General features: G+C 38.2%; 1 protein-coding gene across 1 annotated transcript in view; it reads right to left on the bottom strand.

Annotated features, from left to right (window-relative positions):
• Nucleotides 1-20,906, bottom strand: part of Rok (Rho associated coiled-coil containing protein kinase) — a 403,168-nt gene that overhangs the window by 21,146 nt on the left and 361,116 nt on the right. Inside the window, exons 31-32 of the mRNA XM_090374570.1 lie at nt 2,279-2,357; nt 500-581 (exon numbers count right to left, since the gene is read on the bottom strand). Of these exons, the coding sequence (XP_090230696.1) occupies nt 500-581; nt 2,279-2,357 (161 nt within the window). The remainder of the gene's footprint in view (nt 1-499; nt 582-2,278; nt 2,358-20,906) is intronic.

The raw sequence follows: 20,906 nt of genomic DNA, 5'->3' as shown, positions 1-20,906 counted from the left end.
TGCAAAAAAAAAACAGGAGACCACTAAAAGCATATTTTTATAGCATGATAAGCGATCCAATTGAAACTTCTGATTGATACCTTAAATTTTGTCTTTGTGTTGATTTTCTCTGCTTTGTTTTGCACCTTCTGTTGCTTGAACTACCAAACAAAGCAGCACTTTCAATCTGATGAAATATTCCCTTCTTTGGGAAGAATTTCGCATTATTTCATCTGTGCATATTATGTTCATTACTTCATAATTTGAGAAATTATTTCTGTGGGATTTGTAAAGCTTGCAAGCCTCAGAATATACCTGAAATAAATTTAGTCAAAAATATATTTAATGAATGCTAACTAAATTATTGACAACAGCATCATTTATAATAACAGAATATTTCTAATACCTATAAACGTTAACTATCAATGTTAGAAAAAGTAAGACTAAATATGGTATGATGTACTATTCAAGTCAAGTTTGAAATGGGACTTAATTTACTGATAAGGCATATAAAAAATACTTGCATCTTTTGGCAGCTGCATTTCTGGTGGATGAGCGGTGTCTCCTGGCTTTCGACTCTCACCTTCTCCAGCATACAATAACTTAAAAGAAAAAAAGAAAAAAAGTTATTACATCTAAGGTGGCAATATTTTCTTCTGAAAAAAAATGAAGGAAAGCAAGCTTTATTAGAACGTAACTTCACAACTTTATTATTTTAAAAAAAAAAAAAAAAAAAAGTTTGTTATTCCAAGTCAGTTGTGCAACCCTTGCCCAAGAATAACTTGGCAAAAAAATTCTTTGTCTTGAACAGCTTTGAATGTAAGCCTTTTATAACTGGAAAGATAACTCTAACCACTGTACTAATTGTGATGGTAAATTCAAAGTATTTGATTAAAATTATCATGTTTAATATGACCTAAATATAATTCTATTTTAAAGATTAGCTAGTAGCTTCAGAAATTTTTGGTTTGTCAATTACTTTGTTCACAGTGCACCAGTTCTCAGAGTATGTAGTTCATATAGTTTATCATGTATTAAGTTTGTATAAGCCTACATTTGTAGGCTAATCTGCAGTTTATGCAGGCTGAAAGACCTGGAATAATTCACAGAAAAAGAAAAACCCTTAAAATTCTACTTCTTCCATCCGAGACTGGCCCTAATTGAAAAGGTCTTTACGAATTTCTCATTCAACAGAATTCAAACCCCCCTCTCTCTCTCTCCCCCCCAACCCCCACCCACCACAAATGAATGAGAAATATAATATGAAGGAATCTGTCTAAGAATATGTCTTAAAGTACACAGTCAAAGACTGACTTTGCTATAAAACCGTAAATGTACCAGTTAATTACTAAAAATGATGACACAAAGAGCAAAGATAAGACCATATCAAATTCAGAATGTTCTATAATTGTAATTATTTCAAAGTGTGGAAATAAATTTTCTCTGTGTTACAAGAACAGCATTATGATGCAGTGTTCATAGGGGTTCTTTGTACTACATTTTCACCATTAAATTGTGTAATTTCTGACAAAAATTGAGAAGATTAACTAAATTAAGAGTGTATGTTGGGACTTTAATTTCATAGAATAATGATTATTTGGGAAACTGATGCTTAGTGCAATCTTAAATAGCAATGAAGTAAAATATTAATTGTTAATCTCTCATTAACAAAAATGAAATAAATTTTTGGTTTATGTGCTATTACCATATATTTAAAATAATATGCAATCTGCTTAGTGGGTTGATTTTGCAATGCTCCATAATATATGTCTGTGGACTGAAAAGGGAAAATATTCAATAGCTTGCCTATTTAAAAATTAAGTGCAACAAACATTACACAGTTAACAAGCTAAAAAACTACTCAATAAATACCTGATTAAAATAAAATAATACTTATAATTAGACTTCCTCAGTACTGCTACATTTACTATGTGCAGTTAAAATTTCATCCTAGTGTTACTTTTCAGAATTATTTTTATTCCAAAATTTATTTTTTATCATGTCTTTCATTTCTGCAAAGTCTGAATACTGTCTGTTGCAAATTTAAAATCTATGCACAGCTCTTTTCCATTTACAGGCCTTCAAAATAATCCAATTTAATTATAGTAGCCTTATAAATAGTGCCAATAATAGACTTTGCACATCTAAGTTAGTATTTAATGGTGGGATTTTTTTTTTTTTTTACATCTAATATTGTTGCTGTATTACAAAATACATATTCTGGACACCTTTTAAACTGCATAAAATATGTGTAACCAACTGACCTTTTTTGTATAAAATCCAAATCAATCAATATTACCTGAAATATACGAGGAATATCTCTGGCTTCTGCACGAATTACATCACCCTGAGTTACTGACCTTACATGGAATAATTTACTGCAAAAATAATAATAATAATAATAAAAATTAATTGCAATACATTTTAATCCATTTTTTTATATTTTTTTTAAAAAGCACAATTCTATTTAAATACCTGTTTAAAATTCTTTCTAAAATATTTTTCTTTCTATTCTATCTAAAATTAAATTTGGAAGAAAAAAAGTAAGAAAAAATAGCCACTAATACTTGCAAAGCTGCAATAAAAATCATATACATTTAAATATGATGTTAAATCTTTTTCAACAAATGATAAAAATGGAAAATAAGAGGTGTGGCAATAAAGTTCCTGGACTAGTGTAATAAAAAGAATACAAAGTAAAGGAGCTTATAAATGGTTTTATTTTTATTCAAAGTAATCACTACCTGATTGAATATACTTATTACACTGTTCTAAAAGTTCCTGAAAAAATTCAGCAAAGGCATCCAAAGAGAAGATGTTCACTTCAGCAATTACATTTTTCTTTGTCCTCAAAATCCTGAAATCACTTTCCTTTGAGGGCAGTTTTCACCTATGGAAAGAGGAAAAGTCCACTGGTGCTAGATCAGGAGAGTAAGATGGATGGTTGATCTGTACAATGCCATGTTTCATCACAAATGTCTTCACAATAAGCATGGAATGGGTGGGGCATTGTTATGACACAAAAACCAGTTGTCTTTCCCTCGAAATTGCAGTCGCACCTGGGAAATGTGCTTCAATAGTCTTTGCAGCACCTGTAGTTCTTCAATATTCCTTGAAGCACCTGTACATAGAATGTAGCATTGACTCTCGTCTCTTCATGCAAAAATTCCTTGTGAATCATACCCTGTTTGCCAAAAAACATGATTGGCATTGTCTAGATCCTGTTCTTCTGTAAATGAAACTTTTTGGGCCTTGGTGATTTTGAAGTCTACTGTGTCTGCCGATGCTTCACCTCTGGGTCATATTGAAACACCCAACACTCATCTCCAGTGAAAGTACAGTCAAGGAAATTAGGATGGTAGTGACAATTCTGGATGAAGTCTTTGCATGAAAACACTCTTTGTTGATTGTGCTCATCTGTGAGGCGGTGCAGCACAAATTTTGTACAGACCTTCCTTTTCCTTATATCTTCATGCATCATTTGATTAATCATCTCGTTATTCATATCCAAGTCATTAGCGATTATTCTGATGGTCTGAGGGTCAAACAATAATCTTGTGCCACAATTTCCTGAGCATTTGCAACTCTATCCTCATTTCAAGAGGTTGTGAACCTTCTCATGTCAGTCTTTGAACTGCTTATACTATTCAGGCACACTGGTACGACACTGTTTCATTACTTAGACAGTTTTTAACATTTCATATGTTTCTGTTGCTGATTTTCCAAAATTAAAGCAAAATTTGATATTATTGTGACACAGTATGCTACAAAATCATGACACAGAACACTAATGTTACCAATGAAACTGGTTGTTACTTGCAACCTGTCGCCCCATTGGATAATCTCTACCCCATCATCTGCTGAAAAAAGTTTGAACTACAACATATCACTTCCATTTATTTTCAAACTCATCGAACATGACTACAACAGCACCAGTCCGAAAACTTTATCTACACTTTGTAATAGGATGTTTCTACATTACACAAAAAAGTCATAGGGGTAGTTCTAAATTCCAAAACAAGTAAAAAAGTTCATATGAACATGTGTTCCATTCTGAATGATTAATGAGAAGAAAATATAAGTGCAAAAAGTAAACTGACTTGATGGAAGAAGTCAGTGCCAATCACTGTCAAAAGTCTATAATGTTGCCAGATGGGTATTTACTATATTAAAATGAACAAAACAAGACTATAAATATGGCTATCTTTAATCAATACTTAAATGAATGGATTCTATATACGCCAATTTTTCATGGGAGCAATGCTTTCATCCAGTAAACCATAATGAAATTATCAAAATAACAATGCATTTCATTAGCATTAGCAGAGGCATTTGATGCAAGAAAGCAAGCTTATGCAGCATCAGCCAAAAAAAAAAAAAAAAAAAAACCACTTCCACTTCACCCCTCTGTTCGTTCAAAATACCTGTCCAGCTGAGCCTTAAACTTATTTAGGCTATCAACTTCCACGACAGGGGATGGAAGTCTGTTCCACCAACCAACCACTCGCTGGCTAAAGGCAAATTTCCGCACCTCTATCCTACATCTGTCTTTCCTCAATTTGAATTTATGCCCTCTCAGGTGATTATTCTGAGCAAGAGGAAGAATCCCATCAGCATTGAGCATGCTCAAACCATTCAAGGCTTTATACACCTCTATCAGATCACCTCACCGGTGCCTAGTCTCCAGACACTGTAATTTGCAAAACTTAAGCCTTTCTTCTAAGAGCACCCCTTTGTTCCATTCACTAATCTTGTTGCCCTTCTCTGTACTCGTTCCAGCAGCTCTACATCCTTCTTGAAATGAGGCCTCCAGACTATATACAGTACTCTAGGTGTGGCCTGACCATTGCCTTATACAAGGGAATGATCACCTCCTTATCCCGCCTTATCCCTTCACGATGGTGGGACTGTTAGTAATCCTGGGTATAACCTTCATGCACAAGTACATGGTGGGTGACCACCCAGGTGTGAACCAACGTAAGCAGGGGTCGAGGTGTGGCGGCCACACCACATGGAGGAACGCCACCCCTCTATGTTACCAGGCAGTACTAGGTGGTAGATGACTCTCATCAACCGGTGAAATACCACCACTTTGCTTATTGGAGGCTTGAAGTGGTGGAACCCATGTTTAGTCTCTAGAGCTAAGTTCCGGCCAACCCTTCCCTATCTCTTCCATCATGCAGTATGTTTGATGATTTTTGAGGTTATGATGAATGTCGTGGCGAGATCCAATATTCCTTACATTTCGAGGGTACAGCTCTAAAACGGTGTTCGCAGGCCGGCCGCTAGTTAGTACACCGGACTGAACCCATTGGTAACTCTCTAGGAAGCTTCCGGATCAGCTAGTGTATAATCTTGCTACCTCTACTCTGCCAGATAGTGACTGGAGGGAGTCCGAGTAGTGTGTATGCGGGGGAGCATTGTCGAGGCCACGTTATGTCAAGGATCTGGGTATATTCTTACCACGCGTACGCCATATCCAAAAATTTCATTACTTCATACAGCATGTCCCACCCACTTTTTCTTACTATTGAATACACCATGAATTGTCAAAATAATAGAGCAAGCTTATCTGCGAAAAGATCTAAACCTCCCAAGGACTTCCTAATTCATTTCACAAATATACGTGGTCTCAATTCTAATCTCAACGATGTCCATTTCCACTTGCAGTCTTCCAAACCCCATGTACTTTTTCTTACTGAATCTCAGTTATCAGTTGATTCAACTACTGCTCATCTCAGATGTCCAAATTATTTGCTGTACGATTCCTTTCGCCTCAAAGGTGGTACTTGTGCATATGTCCGTTCTGATATTCCTTGTCAAAGACTTGGCAATTTGGAATCTCCTCTCTTTGATCTTCTCTGGCTTAAAATCTCTCTACCTCATTGTGTAAAATTCATTTGTTGGCTCTACCGTTCTCCCAACTCCACTAATCACTTGGAGCTCGTTGCTTTCCTCTCGTTGCAACTTTACTTTCTCCAGTCCAACTTTCCTAACAGTGAGGTAATTTTCCTTGGTGATTTTAACATTCACAACTCCAGCTGGCTTCCATTTTCTAGTCACACCGACCCAGCAGGTCGAGATGCTGAGGCTTTTGCAATTACTAATGACCTAGCACAGATTGTTCATTTACCTACAAGAATACAGGACAATCCTAATCATACAGCCAATACGCTTGATCTTTTTCTCACAAACAACTCATCTAAGTACAAGGTTGAAGTGAGAGGTCCTTTAGGCACTTCAGATCACAACTTGGTGATTGTCTCTTCTCCAATGGAACCTTTATCTCATGGCTATTCCGAACCTCGTATTGTTTGGCATTACAAGAATGCAAAATGGGATGACCTGCGAGACTTCTTTTCTTCTTTTCCTTGGTCTGATTACTGTTTCAAAACTTCTGATGTCAACGTTTGCTCAGATCGTGTCAGTGAAATTATTCTTGCAGGAATGGAATCCTTTATCCCACACTCCACTTTAAAATCTCGTCCTTTATCTAAACCTTGGTTTTCCAATAAATGTGCTAAGGCTGTCGAAGAGAAGAACGTTGCATATCATAATTGGCTTGTTTCTAATTCTTCAGTTTCATTTTCTGCCTACACCAAAGCTCGCAACAATTGTAAAGCAGTTATTAATCAGTCCAAACTAGAGTTTGAGCAGGCTAAGAATAGAAAACTTGCTTCTTGCCCTAATGGTAGCCGAGCATTCTGGTCTCTTGCCAAAGCTATTGGCCGCAACTTTTGCCCATCTCTGCTCCCACCTCTGTCCAAACCAGATGGCTCTGTTGTCACTTCAGCCAAGGATAAAGCTGACCTGCTAGCATCCCATTTTTCTTCGAGCTCATGTATTAATGATCTTGGTAAAACACCTCCCACCATTCCTAACACGCTAAATTCAATGCCTCCTGTGGTCTTCCGTCAAAAGGATGTCAGAAGGATTTTGATGAATCTCGATGCTAAGAAAGCTCCAGGTCCTGATGGTATTTCTCCACTTGTTCTCAAAACCTGTGCTCCTAAACTTACTCCAATTCTTTGCGCCTTTTTTCACTTTCTTATTCCAAAGGTGTTTTTCCTTCTGCTTGGAAATTTGCTCATATCCAGCCAGTTCCTAAAAAGGGTGACAAATCCCTCCCATTCAATTATCGTCCCATTGCAATTACTTCTACTCTTTCTAAAGTAATGGAGAAATCAATTAACCGCCAACTCTTAAACTACCTAGAAACCTTCCGTCTGATCAACGATCACCAGTATGGATTCCGTCAGTGTCGATCCACTGGTGATATTCTGGCTTATGTTAAACATTTATGGACTAATTCAATGGAAAGGTTCGGTGAAACACAAGTAGTTGCTCTTGACATCTCAAAGGCTTTTGATCGTGTTTGGCATAAAGGTCTTCTAAACAAGCTTCCATCTTATGGTTTGCCAACTGTTTTTAGTAATTGGTTATCCAGTTTTCTCTCTGATCGCTCACTGAGGGTGATGGTAGATGGCTCTCTGTCTTCTAACTTCTCCACTAATGCCGGTGTCCCCAAGGTTCAGTTCTTTCCCCCACTCTTTTCCTCTTGTATATCAATGACCTTCTTCCATTGACTCAAAATCCTATCCATAGTTTTGCCGATGATAGCACATTGCATTCAACTTTCCATTTTGAGAAACCTTGTCCAGCTCAATCAGCTTCAAGTTCTCGAAAATCTGCTGCCAATTCCTTAAATGCCGATCTTCAGGTAATTCTCCAGTGGGGCAAAGACAACTTAGTTGATTTCAACCCTTCTAAAACTCAATCTTGTCTTATATCTCGCTAAAAGGATTCTTCTGCTCCTATACTTATCTTTAGTGACACTCCGATTTCTAGGCAAAATGATATATCTCTTTTGGGGATTACCCTGACTTCTAATCTCTCTTGGCACAAGCACATTACAAATATTGCTTCCTCTGCATCTAAAAAACTTGGTTTTTTCTTTCGCTCTCGGCGTTACTTTTCTCCCAAACAGCTGCTCACTCTGTATAAATCGTAAATCCACCCTGCCATGGAATATTGTTCCCACATCTGGGGTGGTGCCCCCAAAACCTCTCTCAGGCTTCTTGATTCCATTCAGAAGAGGGCAGTTAGGTTAATTAATGATTCATCTCTGACAGAGTCTCTCCACTCGCTTTCTCATAGACGCACTGTTTCTGCTGCATGCCTCTTCTACAGATACTTCCATGGGCACTGTTCTTCTGAATTGGCTTCTATAATTCCCGCTCTCTCTTTCAAAACAGTCAGAACACATGCCGCCAACATCCATTTACTGTCCAACTTCAAACCCACAGAACCAACTTTTCATCTTCCTCATTTATTCATTCAACTGCCATTTTCTGGAACAACCTTCCTTCATACGTATTTCCTGAAAATTACAATCTACAGAAGTTCAAGTCCAATATCAACAAATAGTAGTAGTAGTAGTAGTAGTGGCACTTGATGCAAGAAAGCAAGTGTAGGAGCTTATGCAGCATCAGCCAAAAAAAAAAAAAAAAAAATCACACCATACCCTCCAAATGCCTGTCCAGTTCCTCCTTAAATTTATTTAACCTATCAACTTCCACAACGACAGATGGAAGTTTGTTCCAGCAATTAACCACCCGCTGGCTAAAGGCAAATTTCCGCACATCTATTCTACATCTATCCTTTCTTAATTTGAACTTATGTCCCCGTAGGTTCGTATTCTGAACAAGTGGGAGGATCCCATCAGAATTCAGCGTGCTCAACCCATTCAAGGCCTTGTAGACCTCAATCAGATCACCGCGCAGGTGCCTAGTCTCCAGCCACTGCAATTTGCAGAACTTAAGCCTCTCTTGGTAAGAGGATCCCTTCATTCCCCTCACCAATCGTGTTGCTCTTCTCTGTTCACGCTCAAGCAAATCTACATCCTTCCTAAAATGAGGCCTCCAGACCTGTACGCAGTACTCAAGGCGTGGCCTGACCATTGCCTTATACAGAGGGACAATCACCTCCTTTTCCCTGCTAGCAAAATTCCTATACATCATTGACAAAACCCCGTGACCTGCCCTAGCAGCCTGTCTGCATTGCTCAGAAAACTTCATATCTGACTGCACAATTATTCCCAGGTCTTTTTCATTTTCTACCACCTTAAGCGTAGTACCACACAGTTGGTACGTTTCTCTGGGGTTACTTCTACCCATATGCAGTACTTTGCATTTGTCAAGGTTAAACTTCAGTTGCCATTTCTTAGCCCATCTGCCCAAATTATCTAGATCCTGTTGCAGTAGCACACTGCCATGACTGTCATTAACAACCCTGCCAACCTTCGTGTCATCTGCAAACTTCGACATTAAGCTTGATATACCTTCGTCAATATCATTGATAAATATACAAAACAACAGTGGACCCAACACCGAACCCTGTGGGACTCCACTAATAACATTAGTCCACGAAGAGCAGCACCCACTGATTACCACCCTCTGTCTTCTCCCACTTAACCATCCTTTTATCCATTGTAGCAACTTACCCTTAATACCATTCTGCTCCAATTTGTACAGTAGTCTTCCATGCGCAACAGTGTCAAAAGCTTTCCTGAAATCCAAGTATATGATATCAAAATTATTTTTTGCATCCAGTTCCTTTGTGACCACATCATAATAACCAATCAAATTTGTCAGACAAGACTTTCCCTTAACAAACCCATGCTGTGTCTGAATTATTGCTGCAGTCTTGTCTAGATGATCCTGCAATGCATCTTTAACCAGTGACTCCATTATTTTACCTGGAACAGAAGTTAAACTAACTGGTCTGTAATTACTCGTGTCACCCTTCGAACCTCCTTTGTGAATTGGGGATACATTTGCACATCTCCAGTCCGTGGGAACCTCCCCTGAATCCAAGGATGCTCTCATAATTATGGCTAAGGGTTTGCTTAGTTGCTTTGCCGCCTCCTTTAATATAACTGGATAGATCCCATCCACCCCAGGTGCCTTTCTTATGTTTAACTTCAACAATTTCTCCTCCACTTTGCTCTCAGTTATTACAAAATCATTAAGCACACTGCTACAATTTGATAACCTTCTTCCATTTTCAAACTGTAATAATTCCTCACGTGTGAATGTAGATGCAAAATACTCATTCAGTTTTGTTTGCTATCTGAGCAGGATCATCAACAGTCAAACCATCGACGTCAAGTGCACCAATCATATTCATTCCCTTCCTTTTAGAGTTTATATAAGTAAAGAAATCCTTGCTGTTTTTCTTAGCATCTTTTGCCAAAGATTTCTCGTAATCCGCCTTTTCCTGCCGAACCTCCTTTGTGACGAAATATCTTCTTTCGTCTTCTCAACCTCCAACCCAAGCACGGTACTAAGTACTATAGGTTATAATACCTCTCGTGTTTGGGGTTCTCATAAAAAAAAAAAAAGAAAAAGAAAAAAAAATTCCTATATATCATTGACAATACACCATGAGCTACTCTTGCAGCCCGTCTGCACTGCTCAGAAACTTTATATCTGCCTCCACAACCACCCCCAGGTCCCTTTCATTCTCTACCACTGTCAGTGTAGTACCACAGCGTTGATACGTTGCTCTGGGGTTGCTGTTTCCCATGTGTAGTACTTTACATTTGTCAATGTTAAACTTCATTTGCCACCTCTCGTCCCATCTGCTCAACCTTTCCAGATCCTGTTGCAGCAGCATAGTGTCAGTAGTGTCCTTGACAACCCTGCCAACCTTCGTATCGTCTGCAAACTTGGACATTAAGCTTGATATACCATCATCAATATCATTTATGAATACAGAAAACAATAATGGACCCAACACCGAGCCCTGAGGGACTCCACTAATAACATTAGTCCACGACGAGCAGTGTCCATTGATTACCACTCTCTGTCTTCTCCCCCTCAGCCACCCCTTTATCCACAGCAGCAATTTGCCTCCAATGTCACACTGCTCCAATTTGTGCAGCAGTCTTCCATGTGCAACAGTAACAAAAGCCTTTCTAAGATCCAAGTATATAATATAAGTTATTCCCTGCATCCAGTTCTTTTGTGACTGCATCATAGTATCCAATCAAGTTGGTCAGGCAAGACTTCCCCTTAACAAAACCATGCTGTGTCCGAGCTATAACTGAAGTCTTGTCTAAATGATCCTGCAGTGCTTCTTTAACTAGTGCCTCCATTAATTTTCCTGGAACAGAAGTTAAACTCACAGGTCTATAATTGCTTGTGTCAGCCTTTGATTCTCCTTTGTGAATTTGGGTCACATTTGCGCATCTCCAGTCTGTGGGTACCTCCCCTGAGTCCCAGGAAGCTCTCATAATTATGGATAAGGGTTTGCTTACTTCCTCTGCTGCCTCCTTTAATATAACTGGATAGATCCCATCCACCCCAGGTGCCTTTCTTGTGTTTATCTTCAACAATTTCTCCTCTACTTTACTCTCAGTTATTACAAGATTCTCTAGCTTACTGCTAGAGTTGAATACACCTCTGGCTTTCCCCTCGCTAAATAACTCCTCATGTGTGAATGTGGATGCAAAATATTCATTTAGTTTGTTAGCTACCTGAGCAGGATCATCAACAGTTGACCCATCGATATCAAGTGGACCAATCTGATTCATCCCCTTCCTTCTAGAGTTTACATAAGTAAAGAACTCTTTGCTGTTTTTCTTTGCATCCCTTGCCAAAGATTTCTTGTAATCTGCCTTCGCCTGCCTAACCTCCTTTGTAACTTGGTTACAGATCAACTTGTATCTATCATAGGCTTCTGTGTCATGTGTTAATTTGTATGTATCCCATGCATGTTTCTTCTCTGCCATATGCCTCATCAGTTCATCTGACATCCATTTAGGCCTAAACCTTGAACAATATTTCTTAGTTGGTATGTAAAGCCTAGTAGCTTCCAAGATAAGTTCCTTGAATGCTTCCCATTTTGCATTTGCTGTTCGGACTTTAGCATCTGCTAAAGTCCGAAAACTTTATCTACACTTTGTAATAGGATGTTTCTACATTACACAAAAAAGTCATAGGGGTATTTTTATATTCCAAAACAAGTAGAAAAGTTCATATGAACATGTGTTCCATTCTGAATGATTAATCAGAAGATAATAAGTGCAAAAAGTAAACCACTACTTGCAAATCTCAGCAATAAATGATAATTATGGAAAGTAAACTGACTTGATGGAAGAAGATGGAAAGTAAACTGACTTGATGGAAGGGCATAAATTCAAATTGAGGAAGGACGGATGTCGGATAGATGTGCGGAAATTTGCCTTTGGCCAGCGGGTGGTTGGTTGGTGGAACCGACTTCCATCACTTGTTGTTGAAGTTAATAGCCTAAACAAATTTAAAGCTCAACTGGACAGGTATTTCGAACGAACGGAGGGGTGAAATGGGAGAGGGGTTTTTTTTTTTTTTTTTTTTTTGGCTGATGCTGAATAAGCTTGCTTTCTTGCATCATATGCCTCTACTAATGCTAATGCTAAAGTCAGTGCCAATCACTGTCAAAAGTCTATAATGTTGCCAGATGGGTATTTACTATATTAAAATGAACAAAACAAGACTATAAATATGGCTATCCTTAATCAATACATAAATGAATACATAAATTGGCATATATATGCCAATTTTTCATGGGAGCAATGCTTTCATCCAGTAAACCATAATGAAATTATCAAAATAACAATGCATTTCATGTTATTACCTGCTGCATTTTGTGGAATGAAGGAATTCCATAAACATTTTCTCATATGTAAATAAATTGTAACATCACAAGCTACAAATTTTGATTAAATTAAAACAATCATATTATTGGTTTTGATATGAATAAGTATAAAAAATACTAAATTTGCAATTAGATTTGGCCAACGAACTAAATTAATCATGTCCTATACTGCAACAACAAAAGTTAACCTATCTTATACAAAATCCCTACAAACAAGGCAAAGAAGGCCAGAACATCAATGGGGACTTGAGGAGCTATGTCAAAAGTTGACACAGCTTCTCAAATCCAGAATGTTCTAGTTGGGACCCATCTATATGAAATTCAAATTAAATTTAATATGTTATACAGCAGAGCAAGCTTACCAAATTAAATATCCAGATCCATTGTGCACATGAACCTTTATACCATGCCACGGAAGCAAAACATTGTGAACAAGAACTTTTTAACACTTGCCAATCTTACCATAAGGTGGACTGACCACTAACCCCAACCTTAGATACCTGGCAAGTGGTCTCCTCATCACACCTTAGAGGTAGGAGTCAGGAAAAACTTACACCTGCCCTTAAGATCTAAACTCTGAAATCTAGCATGCCTCAACAAAATGTACTCAGCCAATACCTATAGAAGCATTCAACTTACTGGATGCAGACGAGATTTACACCAACAGGTTGTACAGAAAATCAACCCTCACTAAAACTTAAATCATTACAAATTTTTTGATTCTCAACCTCTGTACCAAGTAGAGTATCATATCCACATGATTTTTAGATGTCATCTAGAGATGAAGGTCAACAACTGTAACACGAATGCACTATTATTAAGTACACAGACTGTGTCTAGGCTGCTTTAAACACAACACTGAAAATATTTTAAAGTTCACTCTGTATTGAACTTTACACTAAAGACTGAACTGTAAAAAGTACTGTTTAGTACTTTTTTTTTGTCTTTATTGTGATAAACACTAGAACCCAGAACCATGGCCAGCAGTAAAGCATATTCCTGAATATGCCAAGGGGGCACATATGAATTTAATTTCATATTCACCTGAATATGAAATTAAATTATGCATGAAAACTATTTATTGGCAAGTGAGTCATGTAAAACTAGCCAGTGAGCATATATTGAAAAAGATATTTGCTCAGTAAAAAACCTGCCTGCTAACTGCATAGCAAGCTTGGCTCCACAATAGCAATATAAAAATTACCTATTTACCAATAATTAACAAAAACTGACAAAATAAAAAAAGAGTCAGTCAGATTCAGAAGATTAAAATAAAAAAACCTGTTTCACCAATGAATAAAACATTTTATTCAGGAACATTATTTAGGGTAAGCTAAGTAATGCCTATGCTAAACTGCAATAATAAGAGGCACGGAAATTTTATAAATATGTGGGGAGGAGGTGGGGAGAGAGAGATCATCTTGTAAAGACATTTGTAAATAATCGCCATACTGCACCTTTTAAAAATATCTAATCCACCAAATACATTTAATCTGTTCAGCATTTTACATGCACCCTTCCAGCAGCCATTTATCCAGGGGGTGTATACCTCCAGTACAAAGATTAACGAACAGAAAGAAAAATAATAAATATTGAAATTTATATGATTATAATAAGTAAAATATACAAGGTATTCAGTATTTCAAAATTACATAGAAAAAAAAAATGCAGGAGTACATTCTACACCTAAAAATAAGAAGAAAAAAAATCCTGTAAACATGGCTGAAGTCTTTGTTTCTGAGAAATTAAACATTAATTTTAAATTACAAAACATAAAAAGAAACTGAAATAAACTTATAAAAGGAAAATATCTATGGCTGTTCAAAGTGTTGTTCATTTTGTTCAATGCAGCATTCCACATGACAAATCCATGGCTCCCTGATGTATTATCGTTCCTGAATTATTACTAACAGTTTCCAAGTTGTGCTTTCTCGGCTGGCCTTATATGGTAATATGTGTAGAATAAACCATGGATTTCATGTAACCTCCACAAAAAGTTCCTTAGATTACTTCAAATGATCATCCAACCTCACAGGTAGGACAATTGTACAGGGCTGTTCTAACCATCCATTGGCTATTACTGTATTCTGTACAGAAAAAGTCAGAAACATCACAGAAGAAATGCAGTGTCATGCATAAACCATATCTGCTGATTTTCAAGGGTTATACCATCCAATTTGTTCTGCAGAAAGGTAAGCAATTCCTGAAAGCCTTACTGGTAAAAAATAAGAAAAAATGAGACTTGTTCCCAAGAATACTATTTAAGCAAATATTAAACGAAAAAGTCATATCTGGGTTTTCTTTGGCCCAGGCATGAACATTTTGAGAGATGAGAATTTAATTTCTTGTAAAACACGATTCATCTGTAACTAAAACACTGAGAAATGGAGGATAACATATAGATTGCAAAATAGGCCACTGAAATTTCTGCACTTATTCATACCTAGAGGCAACAATTCTTGCATAGGCATACTGTGAAATGGATACAATTGCTTCTCTTCATGTACCATCCTCCATACACTTGTAGACAAAATGTTTATGGGAACTGACAAGCCTCTGGTACTTCTGATTCAACAACAAAGTATTTCATCAGTTACATGGCATGTCTTAAATGGAGAGTGAGACATCATCTACATTATATCTCAGATAAGATCAAAACAGCAAAATATGTAAAGACCATTATGTACCTGCCACCCACCCCACTACTCTGCAGCAGTTCTAGATGTCAGCAGCACCCACAACTATTTAATCTAATTTTTCAGCAGAGTACTGGCTCCTCAAGTAGGCAACCTACAAACACAGAATACCTCTCCAGGCCTCCACCACTGTGATGGCCCCCTGAGCCTGGAAATCCTTAGGCTGCCTCTCTCACAGGTGAAAGGAGGCTTGTAATCACAGTGACGGCGTATGGGTCTTACAACATCGAAAGTAACGATGTTGACTGGACTCATCATATCTTCCTCAATTCTGGGATCTCTGTGGCTAGAGGATTCTGCCTACCCCAATAATCTGCATTCCTCACTCCCACATATCAGATGCTTGAATGAGTCCAGAATATTAATACTTCATGAAATTTGCTATCAACCAACACTACAGAAGTTACGTTCTCAGGCTGACGTATCCCTTAATCATTCACTGTAGATAGCTGCATATCACCTTAATTGACCCTAATCAAGACCACCTGATCCTAAGCAGGAACTAGTGATTCCATAAGAGATGAAACCACCATGACATGGTGATGACCTACAAGCAACCCCATCCATCTGGACATAACCAAACTCACCCCTGGTTTTCCCTCAGTGAGGAAAAATCATTGCTGATCCAACCACTGTACTATGAAATGTTACTCTGTCCATCAGTACAGTCAACATGGCCTTCAACTACAAGTGAAACTAGAAAGTAAATAAATGATTATAAAAGATTGAGCAATGAAGTCTGAGTATGAACTACTGCTATTCTTGCACTCTCTCTCTGATGAAATATGGAAATAATAATATTTATACTCCCATCTGTATCTATTCCTACTTTGTCATTTTATTTATTTATTCTTCGCTCAGCACTATGTACATATAATCTATAACTGACAACTATTTTTATCTTCTACCAGTAACTGCATGTTTTTTTTACAATAAATAACTTCTCTCTGAAATTTTCATAAATTTTTTTGAAGCCAAAAAAAAAAAAAAAAAAATCCATTTCACCCATCCATTCAAAGTTGGTCCAGTTCTTTCTTGAATTTATTTAAGCTATCAACTTCCACAATGACTGATGGAAGTTTGTTCCAACAATCAACCACCCACTGGCTAAAGGCAAATTTCCACACATCTATTCTACAACTGCCATTCTTCAATTTATGAAATTTGCTATCAACCCCTTCATACTCCTTCAGGTATAAAATCTGAGCAAGAGGAAGAATCAGCATTGAGCCTGCTCAAACCATTCAAGGCCTTATACACCTTGAGGCCTCCAGACCTGTTTACAATATTTAAGGTGTGGCCTCATCAGTGCCTTATACAAGGGGATAATCAACTCTTTATCCCTGTTAACAAAATTCCTGTATACCTTTGACAAAACCCATGAGCTGCTCTGGCAGCCTGTCTGTACTGTCAGAAAACTTCATATCTGACTGCACAATAACCCCAGGTTTTTTTTTTTTTTTCATTCTCTACCACTCTGAGTGTAGTACCGCACAGCTGGCACATTACTCTGGGGGTCATTGCTACAGTACTTTGCATTTGTCAATGATAAACTTCAGTTGCCACTGCTCAGCCCATTTATCCAACTTTTCTAGATCCTTTTGCAGTAGCATATTCTCATTAACAACCCTGCCAATCTTTGTATCATCTGGAAACTTGGGCATTAAACCTGATATACCATCAATATCAGTGATAAATATAGAAAACAACAATGGGCCCAACACTGAGCCCTGGGGGATTCCAATAATAACATTAGTTCATGAAGAGCAGTGTCTACTGATTACCACTTCTCCCACTCAACCATCCCTTTATCCATAGCAGCAACTTGCCCTAAATGCCATACTGCTCCAATCTGTACAGTAGTCTTCCATGAGCAACAGTATCAAAAGCTTTCCTAAAATCCAATTATATGATATCAAAATTCTTTTTTGCAACCAGTTCCTTTGTAACCACATCATAGTATCCAATCAAATTGGTTATACAAGACTTTCCCTTAACAAACCCACTATATCTGAACTATAACTGCAATCGTGTCTAGAAGATGCTACAATGCTTCTTTAACCAGTGACTCCGTTATTTTATCTGGAGCAGAAATTAAACTAACAAAGTGAGACATCATTAGCTAACAGGTCTGTAATTACTTGTGTTACCCTTTGATCTCCCTTTGTAAACTGACGATACATTCACATATCTCCAGTCAGCATAGACCTATCCTAAATACAAGAATTCTTGATATCACTAATGATATCAAGAGTAGGAGACCGGCAGAACTGCTTAACAAGTACAGGTCACTGTTGGAGAAAAGCCGTGAAATAGGGTTGAATTTGAAAGTTTCTGCAATTCTGCCCAGACACGATAGGAGGGAGTACATGATGAGAGCCTTGTCGATCAATTCAGCCCTGGAAAGATTGTGCAAGGCTCAAGGGGTAGAATTTTTTTCAGCCTGGACTGTACTTGTTAACAGGAGAGATTGCTTCTACAGGGATGGGATACACTTAAATAGAAAGGGTGCAAGAATATTTGCTGATGCTATCGAGGCAGTGTTAGGTGGGTCAGAAAACTGCTAGCTTGGGGGGAGACAAAGACGAATAGATTAACAGTAGCCACTGGCAGAGGTGAAAGAGATTCTTGCACTGCTTCTATTGGAATGAGCAGAAGCCTGAAAAACAAGATGTAGGATATTTCAGAGACTGCCGGGAGTCATTGCGGTACAAGTAAACACATGGGTTGTGTTAGGGTAGCTAAGAATAGAAATAGGTGCATGTATACTTGCGTGTACACCAATGCTAGGAGTTTAGTAAATAAATTTGATGAATTTGAGGTATTTCTCAAAACATCAAAGGCAGATATTGTTAGGATATCAGAGACGTGGTGTCACACAGATATAAGGAATGCAGAACTGGAATTTGGAGAGTACGTCTCCAGAAAGGATAGACTGGATAGGAAGGGAGGAGGGGGTTATGCTATTAGTTAAGAAATACATAAAATCCAAGGAAGTGAAGCCAGTGGACATCGCTGGACAGTGCAGTGTCGAGTCAGTTTGGTGTGACATAAGCATTGGGAGATCAAAATTGAGGGTAGGAGTGTGCTATAGGCCTAATGACTCTGATGAGTATAATAAGAAACTGTACAGGGAAAGAGTGGGCCAGTAAATCAGAGTCTTATAATGGGAGATTTTAATTCCCCCGATATTGACGGGAATTTGTGGGCTGGTCACTCACACACTAGCAAGGCTTTTGTGGATTTATTGGATGATTGTTTTCTACATCAGCATGTTCGGGAGGCAACTAGAGGGAGGAATACTCTTGATTTGATTATCAGTAGTGATTCTTCATGCATTAAGAATCTGCAGATAAATGAACCACTAGGTGGCAGTGATCACAGTGCGCTGAAGTGGGATTTACTCAAAGAGGTAACTACCATTAGGGGTAAAGGGAAGGGTTATTGCTTTCGTAAAGGCGACTACGATGGACTGAGACAGTATTTAAATTCTATACAGTGGGACCAACTGATGATGTTACCAACAGCAAATGCAAAATGGGAAGCATTCAAAGAACTTATCTTGGAAGCTACTAGGCTTTACATACCAACTAAGAAATATTGTTCAAGGTTTAGGCCTAAATGGATGTCAGATGAACTGATGAGGCATATGGCAGAGAAGAAACATGCATGGGATACATACAAATTAACACATGACACAGAAGCCTATGATAGATACAAGTTGATCTGTAACCAAGTTACAAAGTAGGTTAGGCAGGCGAAGGCAAATTACGAGAAATCTTTGGCAAGGGATGCAAAGAAAAACAGCAAAGAGTTCTTTACTTATGTAAACTCTAGAAGGAAGGGATGAATCAGATTGGTCCAATTGATATCGATGGGTCAACAGTTGATGATCCTGCTCAGGTAGCTAACAAACTAAATGAATATTTTGCATCCACATTCACACGAGGAGTTATTTAGCGAGGGGAAAGCCAGAGGTGTATTCAACTCTAGCAGTAAGCTACAGAATCTTGTAATAACTGAGAGTAAAGTGGAGGAGAAATTGTTGAAGATAAGGGGAGGTATCCACAGACTGGAGATGTGCAAATGTGACCCCCAATTCACAAAGGAGGATCAAAGGGCAACACAAGTAAATATAGACCTGTTAGTTTAACTTCTGTTCCTGGAAAATTAATGGAGGCACTGGTTAAAGAAGCACTGCAGGATCATCTAGACAAGACTTCAGTTATAGCTCAGACACAGCATGGTTTTGTTAAGGGGAAGTCTTGCCTGACCAATTTGATTGGATACTATGATGCAGTCACAAAAGAACTGGATGCAGGGAATAACTTATATTATATACTTGGATCTTAGAAAGGCTTTTGATACTGTTGCACATGGAAGACTGCTGCACAAATTGGAGCAGTGTGACATTGGAGGCAAATTGCTGCTGTGGATAAAGGGGTGGCTGAGGGGGAGAAGACAGAGACTGGTAATCAATGGACACTGCTCGTCGTGGACTAATGTTATTAGTGGAGTCCCTCAGGGCTCAGTGTTGGGTCCATTATTGTTTTCTGTATTTATAAATGATATTGATGATGGTATATCAAGCTTAATGTCGAAGTCTGCAGACGATACAAAGGTAGGCAGGGTTGTCAAGGACACTACTGACACTATGCTGCTGCAACAGGATCTGGAAAGGTTGAGCAGATGGGACGAGAGGTGGCAAATGAAGTTTAACATTGACAAATGTAAAGTTCTACACATGGGAAACAGCAACCCCAGAGCAACATATCAACTCTGTGGTACTACACTGACAGTGGTAGAGAATGAAAGGGACCTGGGAGTGGTTGTGCAGGCAGATATGAAGTTCTCTGAGCAGTGCAGACGGGCTGCAAGAGTAGCTCATGGTGTATTGTCAATGATATATAGGAATTTTTCTAGTAGGGATAAGGAGGTGATTATTCCCTTGTATAAGGCAATGGTCAGGCCACACCTAGAGTACTGTATACAGGTCTGGAGGCCTCATTTCAAGAAGGATGTAGAGCTGCTGGAACGAGTACAGAGAAGAGCAACAAGATTAGTGAATGGAACAAAGGGGTGCTCTTACGAAGAAAGGCTTAAGTTTTGCAAATTACAGTGTCTGGAGACTAGGCACCAGCGAGGTGATCTGATAGAGATGTATAAAGCCTTGAATGGTTTGAGCATGCTCAATGCTGATGGGATTCTTCCTCTCGCTCAGAATAATCACCTGAGAGGGCATAAATTCAAATTGAGGAAAGACAGATGTAGGATAGAGGTGCGGAAATTTGCCTTTAGCCAGCGAGTGGTTGGTTGGTGGAACAGACTTCCATCCCTTGTCGTGGAAGTTGATAGCCTAAATAAGTTTAAGGCTCAGCTGGACAGGTATTTTGAACGAACAGAGGGGTGAAGTGGAAGTGGTTTTTTTTTTTTTTTTTGGCTGATGCTGCATAAGCTTGCTTTCTTGCATCAAATGCCTCTACTAATGCTAATGCTAATTCTCTCATAATTATGGCTAAAGTTCATTTACTT

Source organism: Mastigoproctus giganteus, chromosome 5 (genome assembly GCF_048544385.1).
Source record: "Mastigoproctus giganteus isolate SK-2022 chromosome 5, ASM4854438v1, whole genome shotgun sequence".
Lineage (NCBI taxonomy): Eukaryota > Metazoa > Arthropoda > Arachnida > Uropygi > Thelyphonidae > Mastigoproctus > Mastigoproctus giganteus.
Note: the sequence above shows the minus strand (reverse complement) of the source record. Positions and strands in the feature narration are given on the sequence as shown.